Here is a 9,856-nt window from a genome sequence, read left to right on the forward strand (position 1 = left end):
TCAGTGTTGAAACTGTTGTGCTGCTTAATATTTTTTTGGAACCTGTGATACCTTTTTTTTTCAGGATTCTTTGATGAATAAAAAGTTAAAAAGAAGAGCATTTATTTAAAATAGAAATCTTTTCTAACAATATACACTACAGTTCTAAAGTTTGGGGTCAGTACATTTTTATTCTTTCTTTTTTTGAAAGAAATGTAAACTTTTATTCAGCAAGGATGTGTAAAATTTTTAAGAAGTGATAGCAAAGATATATAATGTTAGAAAAGATTTATATTTTGAATAAATGAATATTTTGAATTTTTTATTCATCAAAGGATCCTGAAAAAAGTTGCCAACATTGATGATTCTAATAATAAATCAGCATATTAGAATTATTTCGTAAGGATCATGTGACACTTTATACTGGAGTAATGGCTGATGGAAATTCAGCTTTGCATTACAGAAATAAATTATATTTTAAAGGATATTAAAATAGAAACCATTATTTTATATTGTAATAACATTTTGCAAGATTACTGGGTTTTTTTCTGTATTTTTGATCAAATAAATGCAGTCTTGATGAGCATAAGATACTTCTTTAAAAAAAACATTACAAGTCTTACTAATCCCAAACTTTTGACCGGTAGTGTATATCACTTATATGTAACTTTTAACTTATCTAATCATTTTTTTCCCCCTAGCAAGTTTGAAAAGTAGACAATAATACAATAAAATAGATTCTTCATACTTTTTTGGACAGCTCTGACGTTGTTTGTGCAAGTAAGGGTAAAAATGCAATAGAGACATCCCAGTGTATTGATATTTTAATCCACAGAAAGCTGCAGACCTCAGACAGAGAGTCTCCATTTAACATTGTCACAATGTGTGTGTTTGTTGTGTGGTTTAAAAATCACATGAACAGCTTTAGATGCCAAATAGTCTGTGTTGAGCTTTCCAACCAAGTCAGAATTGTTACTGTCTTATATCTCTTTCTTTTTAAGTGATTGACTGCAGAGCTAATGTCTTTTTAAGCATTTGTAAGAAAAACAAACATTTAAGATAATTATTTATATTATATAATAATATGCTATTAATGAATATTTAAGTATTTAATGAATTACTTGATCTGCCACAATAATGTCATGTTTTCACAGCAAATATTGTTATATGTAATTAATTTGATTAATCACCACAGAGTAATTAATTAAACTTTCTAATCAATTGACAGACCCAATTTAAAACTGGATCTCCATCATAAGTATTTTTTATTAAGATCTCTATCTTTCTCTGTCGTTTTCCCTAACAGAGTCGTCTGCAGGAGTGTTTGAAGGAGCGTGCTGAGCTGCTCCAGGCTTTGAAAGCAGCAGACCAGAACGTGGAGAGAGAGAAAGGCAGGAGAGAAAGAGACAGAAGCTCCTGGGAGCAGAGCCGCAAGGGGCTGGAAAGGAAGATCGGCGAGCTGAAGGAGGAAGTGAGAGAATATAGGGAGAAAGTAGAGGAGATGAAGAAGAAGCAGAAGGTATTGTAAACACTCATTCCATCAGCCTGTGTGGTCAGCCCTGGGTCACAGTTGTGTGTATATTTTGTCTTTACTGTGTTTACTGTGGTGTATATGTTCACACACACTGACGGAAAGCTAACTGCTAAACGATTTTTAGTGATACGCTTTAGTGTAAACACCTCACTACCATCACACCCCTCTCTTTTAGGAAGTTGAGGATTTAGGTGAAGCCCTGACAGAGGAGAAGAGAGCCCTGCTGGCTCAAAAAGAAGCTAATGAGCAGCGAATCAGAGAGCTAGAGGAGGACATTAAAGTACTGACCCAGAGAGGCCTGGAGAGAGAGACTGACCTAGAAAGGTGAGAGGATTTGTGTCTTCTAGTCTTTGAATGATCTGCTTTGTTACAGTCAAGTAGGACTGGTTTTTAATTCAGATTTTTTGTTTGATTCCAATTATTTTGGGTGCATTTCAGTTATAATGAACGTTTTGATTTACATATGAAAGAGACTGTCTATCTGTTGATTCTTTAAATTAAACAGGGCAGAGGTTCAGACTAATGCATAAGAGACATTCATTTTGGTAATCAGGCTACAATGGCAGCTACAAAAGCAGTCGCATTGTATGTTTTTGATTAGTGATGCACTGAAATTTAAAAAATAGTTCTGAAGGTCCAAAATTGTTGACTGAAACAGCGCTTCTCTGATGACTCTGGTGTCAGTGTCGGTTTCATACACAAAACGTAGATAAGCTACAAAAGGTAAATGTCAGCTGTGTGGACGCACTTTGCTGTGATCAAAAATGATGCTCAAGTAGAAAAATGTAACATTTGTTCGGCTAAAATATGGAGAAGTGGCTTGTTGCCAAAGAATTTTACTACAACTGGTTCATCACCTATGAACAAGACAACCTGAAAAGCATACCGAGTTTAATTACCAAAACTTTATGTTTGGTTTCAGATTTTGATTAAATGAAAACTATAATTTCGATTTAATTTAATTTATAATTTGCTTTGGTAAAAAAAAAATATATAGTCTCCCATCCCTACACACAATCACAAGACTGCATCCCTTAAAGTTTGGATTTAATAACAGTAGTCAACATTTGAAATGGATCAAAAAAGTTCATCAAAGTTGTCCTAAGACAAGAATGCATTTTGACTTTAGGACAACTTTGATGAAAGGTTTTGATCCACTTCAAATTTTGACTAGTGTATTTCTCACAGAGCTTTCATTCATAGCTTCGAGTTTGATGGGGTTCATTACTTCAGGGAATTTCAAAAATACCTTGAATTTGTCTTCAGCTTTCATCATGACAGACTAACTGTCTTTATCTTTATCACTGTGCTTCCCAAGTTTATGAGGACTGGTTTACTTTCTGTTAACTAATAACTACCTGACATACATATATACACATATTGCATTTCTATAATTAGATATTAAAGTAAGTTGAAACCCAATCTCAGCTTGGTCGGATTTCCTCTCTCTATCTCCCTGTAATTCATTGTTTTTAATTTTATTTTTGTTATTTTATTCATTATGTTCAGTTTATCTCCTTTTATTTTATTATCATTCATTTTTCTCAAATTTTGGTGTATTTCTCACAGAGCTTTCATTCATAGCTTCGAGTTTGATGGGGTTCATTACTTCAGGGAATTTCAAAAATACCTTGAATTCGTCTTCAGCTTTCATCATGACAGACTAACTGTCTTTATCTTTATCACTGTGCTTCCCAAGTTTATGAGGACTGGTTTACTTTCTGTTAACTAATAACTACCTGACATACATATATACACATATTGCATTTCTATAATTAGATATTAAAGTAAGTTGAAACCCAATCTCAGCTTGGTCGGATTTCCTCTCTCTATCTCCCTGTAATTCATTGTTTTTAATTTTATTTTTGTTATTTTATTCATTATGTTCAGTTTATCTCCTTTTATTTTATTATCATTCATTTTTCCTCGTCTTCTTTCCTCTTACATTACCCACTCGCTTAATTTAATAATTTGGCCTGACTTGCCCGACACTGGCTGTGTGTGGTCTCTTACGCCTCTGTCCTCGTATCTTTGGTGACGACACGCAGCGCATCATCAGCAATTGGGCACCGGGTGAGGACTCGACCATGCCGGCTGACACAGAAGGCCACTTTGGTCAAGTACTCTGTTTGGGGTTCCGTGTGCGACGGAACCAACCATTTGGAGCTGTGGGGCCTCGAGCCAGCGGTCTCCAATGACCCGGGGAAATCCAATGACGGCCGTGACAGCTGGACGTTGAACCACCCTCACCTGAGAGCTGCCCAGTTGTGCTAAAGGTCGTCGCTGTTTGAGTGGTCGGCACCATGGGGATACAAAGGGGACGAGGGGCCCGGGGACGCTGCAGTCGTGTGCTTGGAAGAGTCAGGGAAATTGATGTCGCCTCTGGTTCTCACTTGCTTGAGCTTCATTCACCATTAGGCCTATTAAATGAAACACTGCCCCGTTTACTTATTATAAGCCCCACAGACGTTTCCCTGGTCTATTAAATATTCGGCCCATCTATGCTCTCCTAGCCATACCATACCTCTGTTGCTCTCTCTGTTTTTTAATTCGTTGATTGGTTTTTCATGTAAGATTGCATGTTTATTTGTAGTGTTGGGGATGGTAAAGTAGTTCTAGGCGTTGTATAGACAGCAGCTACAGCTGCAGGAGAGGCTGCGGTTGTGGTGGCTGCTGCTTCTGGAGAGGCCGCCACTGTTACGGCTGTGCTGTAGAAAGGTCGCCGCGGTTGTGCTGCTGCTGAGGAACGGCCGCCGCAGCTACTGCTGCTGCTGAGGAGAAGCCGTCACGGTCGCGGCTGCTGCTGAGGAGAGGCCACCACTGGAGCGGCCGCCGTTGTTGCAGCTGCTTCTGCTGGAGTGGCTGCCGTTGTTGCGGCTACTGCTGCTGGAGAGGCCACCGTTGTTGCGGCTGATACCGCTGGAGAGATCACCATTGTTGCAGCTACTACCGTTGGAGAGGCCGCCTTTGTTGTAGCTGCTGCAACCGCGGCTTCTCCTGCAGGTACTGCTGTTTTTGAAGCTGCTGTTGTTACCATGCCTAGAACTGTTTGTACTGTTAGCAATACAATCCCCAGCACTACAACGGCACATGCAATCTTTCCCATTTTGTGAGTATTCTGGCTCTCTCTGTGGAAAATCATGTAAGTGAGGCAGGGATGTTTAGATTTTAAAAAGTGATGAATTGTCCATTAATAATCAATAGGTGTAATAAATGAAAAAGTTGAAGAATTTAACCAATTGAAAGCTAAGGCTTTTGTAAATGTGGAAGTGCAAAACGTTGATCAGAGCTTAAATTCAGTGTTTACTTTGTCTTTAATGTAAGTGGTCACACATTGTCTTTATTTTAGACATTTTTAGTTGAATATGGTCAAAGTTTTTAATCATATTAGATTAGTTAAATTAAGTGTGTAGTTTTGAGTACATTGAAAGAAAGGTTAATGTGCAATTGTCATAAATAATAATTATATATATATATATATATTTTAAAATGATAGAAAAAATGTTCAGTTGTCATTAGACAATACCAAACCAGGTAAATGTCATGATTACTGATGCCATTTTTGTTGCAAAAGCTAACATGCTAATGAACAATCTTTATTTAATAATTTAAAATATTAATTTAATTAACAAATTTTATTTTAAACAATGACAATGTAGCCCAATCTCAAGTAAACATAGTTTCAAGTTTTTCAAGTAACTAAGTAAACAGTCAGTAATAAAACAGAAATTAATGAAGAGCAGTGGTTTTCGTCAATATGATTTTAGTCCTGTCTGTTTAACAGTGTTAACAGCGCACTTTGTAAGAGTTAACATGGTCAATATCACATATTTGCTTACATTTGTTTAGTGACCTAGAATAACCTAGACCATTTACATGTTTATATAATGTAAATTGAGGAATGAATTACATTTGTAATGTAATCTAAATATTTTAAGACATGTACTCTTATGGTTTCTGGTACTCTTGTGAAATTTGTGATTGTGTGGTCAGGTTCAGCTAAGCGAGACTCGTCGTGAGCTGCAGGAGCTGAAGGCCAGTCTCAGGGTGGCTCAGAAAGAGAAGGAGCAGCTGCAGACAGAAATACAGGCAAGTTCTCTGCGGTTCTCACAAAACTCTCAAGTGCTCAGTTCTGTCTTATTCTTATTAAAGCCATCTCAAAAGTTCTCACAGGTCATCCAACAAGTTTACAAAGTTTACACAGTTTCTTGGTAAACAACCATCTCATTCACATGAGCCTGAAGGCATAGCAGAAACATGCTGTTGTACCAGTCTTAAATACCAGATGCAAGCAGTCTCTATGTTTTGCTCTCTGAATGTCTGACAGTGCTGGGCTCCAGGTTTAAAGCAATTTTCCACATAGTAAATACACTTACATGGGAACCTGAGCAGCCGAGCGGGATGAGGGATTTAAATACAGAAATAAGGTGTCCAGTTTCCTAAGGAATTACTATAATTTTTCTTTATAGCTGTACTGAGAAAACAGAAAATTAGAAAAAAAGGAAACTGCAAATGGATGTAACAATGAACTAACAAAAAAAAAAAACTTTGCAAATAAAAACTAAGTATACTTAAGATGAGTGCACTCAGAAATGCATGGTCTGGGACAAACAGGATTTTAGAGGTAATCATAGATGTGTATTTGTCCTGATGACACTAAAAACAGAAATAATGCTGATAAGTCTTCTTGAAAATATTTAGTTATTCAGTAATCACACAACACTGGTCATGCTGTATTGTGTTCACATTGGTATCGGGCCAATCACAACAAAAACCCTTACATTTCCTATTTCATGCAACCCTAACAAGCAAAGTACCAACTATTTACTGAAATCTGACCTGTTAAGACACCCATTGTTTAGGAAGAGGATGATGGACAGTATGGTATTTTAAACATTACAGTGTAACATTAATTTATCTTACAATGTGAGGTTTGTTAACTGTGTGTGTGTGTGTGTGTGTGCAGGAAGTGATGGAGTACAGCCGTCAGCTGGAGAGAAGGCTGGAGGTGCTGAGCGATTCTAAATGGAGTGAGACGGTGCTGCTGCAGAGCAGTGAGTCACTGAGCTTTCTTTAATTCTATACAAACATCACTACACAACGACACTATTGTGGGTCTGTCTCTTGTCTTTATTGCCCTCACACAACAATACCACAGAAACTCCAGGCGGCAGACAGCCACATCATAAAATGCCACACACCACTGCGTTATACGGCCCTGCACAATGACAAGACTTCACCACCGTACAACACAGCACACCAACCCCACCTTTCGCACACACAACTCTGCCATACTACACAACATCGGAATATATCACTGCTTTATTATAGACACATTATCTTTACCTCAGAGTGCTCAGTCAGACCTGACATATTTTGTGCAAAAATGGAAAGTTTTCCCACAATGGCAAATGGCAAGCTGCAATATGATTTGTTTGTTACAAAATTTTTAGGAGTAAAGATGAACAGCTTTTTGGCCAGTATAACTTTCAAAGTTTATCAGACATTATGCTGATAGTGAAAAGTCTGCCCTGAAAAGGCAGCATTACACAACAGTTTTGGTTATGCAAACCAGGAAATCATACTAAGCAGTAGGACTACACAATAAATGAAAAAAAATATATTTGCATTGCTTAACCACTGCAAAAAATACATTGTAACCAATCGCAGACAGGTCTTTTGCATGAATGCAGCGTCGACTTCAGTGCATTTACGTTAACAAAAAATACAACTCCTTTTTTTACTTTTTTTTTATTAAACTGATTTACTGAACAAACTGTCTTTTTCATTAAATAAAAAAGTATTTACTGCTGCAACACACTCTTTGTACTGCAGTTTGTGATGTTGTAAATTAAGTTCTTCCACTTTGCCAAATATTTTAGCAAAACTTATCTTTTAGTTAGAATTATTGTGCTCGAATTGTATTGCACTCCGTCTGTTTGACATGCATGCACATGCGTTTTGCGCTCTAATTGGACAGCCATAGACAAGCTTATCTGCTATTCCTGGTTTCAGGTTGTGCAGAAAGCCCACTGCTGTCTGATTCTGAGGATGAGAACCCAGAGGCCTTGCAGAACGCACACTCTTCTGGTCCTCTGAACCACTATAGTCTGTGCGAGCAGCCCCAGGCCGACCTGCTGCTCCCGGCCACCCCTCCGCCTTCTCCCAGACACCCCTCGGGCATGGACGCGGTGGTCATCAACCAACCTGCACCCCTCTCATCTCCACATCAGCCCAGTGCTCACACACATGCTCACAGCTCTGAGTCGGTGAGGGTTTGTTATTATCAAGTTCCAAATTTCCAAAAATGATAAATGATATTTGTGGCTACATAGAAAATATTTAGGGAAAATTTGGCACACAGGTTGGTTATTTACATTTACATTTATGCATTTGGCAGACACATTAATCCAAAAAGATTTATATTGCATTGAAGGTACCCATTTTATCGATTTTTGCCTTTCCTGGGCATCGAACCCATGATTTTTTCCATCATCCAAACAATAATCAACTCTGAATATCAAATTTAAGTAAAATTAGATTTTCTTGGGGATCTGAACGCTAAATGCTCTGTTTGAGAAGTGAGGTTGATACATCATAACTTTCCGTAATCTTATGTTAAATGATTTTTGATAAAATTTCAACATCCTTTATAAAAGATATTACTTAAAAATGGCTGTGTTTGGGGTCCCCAGATATAAAACATAAATAAATGCAATGAATTTTCATAAGCTAACATTCTCTAAACTCCTGGGGCTGGTTGCACCAGCTGTACGCAAGTTACAACTTAGCCTAGTTTTGACGTAGACGGGCACTAAGTTACAACTTATGCACTTCTAAATATTTTTTCGTTGCACCATTACAGTTAGTTGAAGCGTAACTCTATGTATAAACTAAATATTTACAGAAGCGCCCGGTCAGGATGCGCATGTCAAGTGACATCAGCCATAATAAATAAATGGCATTTCTTATGTTTATTTTTTCTTTCAGTATTTATTGATCCTTTTTCATTTCAATTACAGTTTCTGGATATTATTTACATAGCTTACCTATAGGCTAACGTTATTCATGATTAAGTAGTATCGTTTTTAATGGAAACTTATTTTACCGATAGTTGTGTGAGGCAAAAGAAGTAAGAATGAAGGATAAATTGAAATTCACAGCATTTAATAAACAAGTTATGCTCGCGTATTTGAAGGCTTCTATTGGATCATTTAGGGTAAACGTCATATTATGCGACTACACATTACTTTATGGAGAGCTTACGAACTACTGGCTACGTCCTGCCTTACGAACTAGTGCAACTGAATAATGTATAGATTTAGTTACAAACTAGCTAGTAGTTACTAAGCCTCTAGTGTGGACTTAACGTTCTAATTTACATAAGATCTTACGAATGGCTGGTGCAACCCTACCCTGGTAAAAACTCCTGCCAGTTGTTCATTTTGATTTATTGTATGTTTTAAGCTATAATAATATCTGTCTGCTTGAGTTTGTTTAGGATTCAAATTTAATGATTTTAACATGCACATTAAACAAAATACATCTCAACAGAGAATAAGAATAAACCTATCATCCAAATAAAATAATACTACATAATATTTCAGAATAATATTTCAGGCTCAGTGTGTTGGAGTTCACAAAGATGCATCGAGCCAGATGGCAATTTTTTTTAGTTCTCCGAATTGTTGGCAAGGTTTTTTTGGCACTGACTAATAAAAAACCTGTAGAGTTCAGGTAAAAAAAAAAAACATCAGAATGATATCATAATATTTCAAACTCAGTGTGAAGTAGTTCACTGCACTATGCAGTTTTAAAAATCTGGTTGTGCTCGTTCTTCAGACTTGCTGTGAATAGGCCCTTTATTCATGAGCATGTGATTGCGTGTGTGTTTTACAGGAGGAAGAGTATGAGGCCGCTCAGTCAGGAGGGCACAGCTCTGGAGAGGAGACGGCTCTTCTCCTGCCTGACAACAGAGACACTACCCTCGGGTACAGCATGCACAAACACACATTCACTGTCTATAAACCCCATCGGTCACACTGTCGTTATCTGTGACCTGCAGACACGGGCTCAGATAGATTTTCACATATACTCTTACACAACCCATACAAGTAAATATGTCACTGTCACAAAAAACATTCGGCCCTTCTCTCTCCCGAACGCCTCGCTTTATATCTCCCTGTCACAGTCTGTCTCTTTTTCTTTCTTTGCACACTCGCACACACTAATGCAGGCCTTTATTTATGGTGACAGTCTGAATATGGTGAGGAGATGGAAGTTTTGAATACAACCTCATAAAATTAGAGAGGGAGAAGAGAGAGAGTGAAAGGATGGGGGAGT

The 9,856-nt window shown here is 37.5% G+C and overlaps 1 protein-coding gene across 1 annotated transcript in view; it reads left to right on the forward strand.

Annotated features, from left to right (window-relative positions):
• Window positions 1-9,620, forward strand: part of LOC107706964 (calcium-binding and coiled-coil domain-containing protein 1-like) — a 15,416-nt gene extending 5,796 nt beyond the window's left edge. The window contains exons 5-12 of the mRNA XM_016510817.1: window positions 1,286-1,498; window positions 1,689-1,837; window positions 4,107-4,117; window positions 4,325-4,560; window positions 5,507-5,602; window positions 6,480-6,567; window positions 7,529-7,782; window positions 9,413-9,620. Coding sequence (XP_016366303.1) covers window positions 1,286-1,498; window positions 1,689-1,837; window positions 4,107-4,117; window positions 4,325-4,560; window positions 5,507-5,602; window positions 6,480-6,567; window positions 7,529-7,782; window positions 9,413-9,571 — 1,206 coding nt within the window. The 3' untranslated portion in view covers window positions 9,572-9,620. The remainder of the gene's footprint in view (window positions 1-1,285; window positions 1,499-1,688; window positions 1,838-4,106; window positions 4,118-4,324; window positions 4,561-5,506; window positions 5,603-6,479; window positions 6,568-7,528; window positions 7,783-9,412) is intronic.
• Window positions 9,621-9,856: the final 236 nt, after the last annotated feature.

This window comes from Sinocyclocheilus rhinocerous, unplaced genomic scaffold (genome assembly GCF_001515625.1).
Source record: "Sinocyclocheilus rhinocerous isolate Xijiao unplaced genomic scaffold, SAMN03320098_v1.1 scaffold714, whole genome shotgun sequence".
NCBI classification, from domain to species: Eukaryota; Metazoa; Chordata; class Actinopteri; order Cypriniformes; family Cyprinidae; genus Sinocyclocheilus; species Sinocyclocheilus rhinocerous.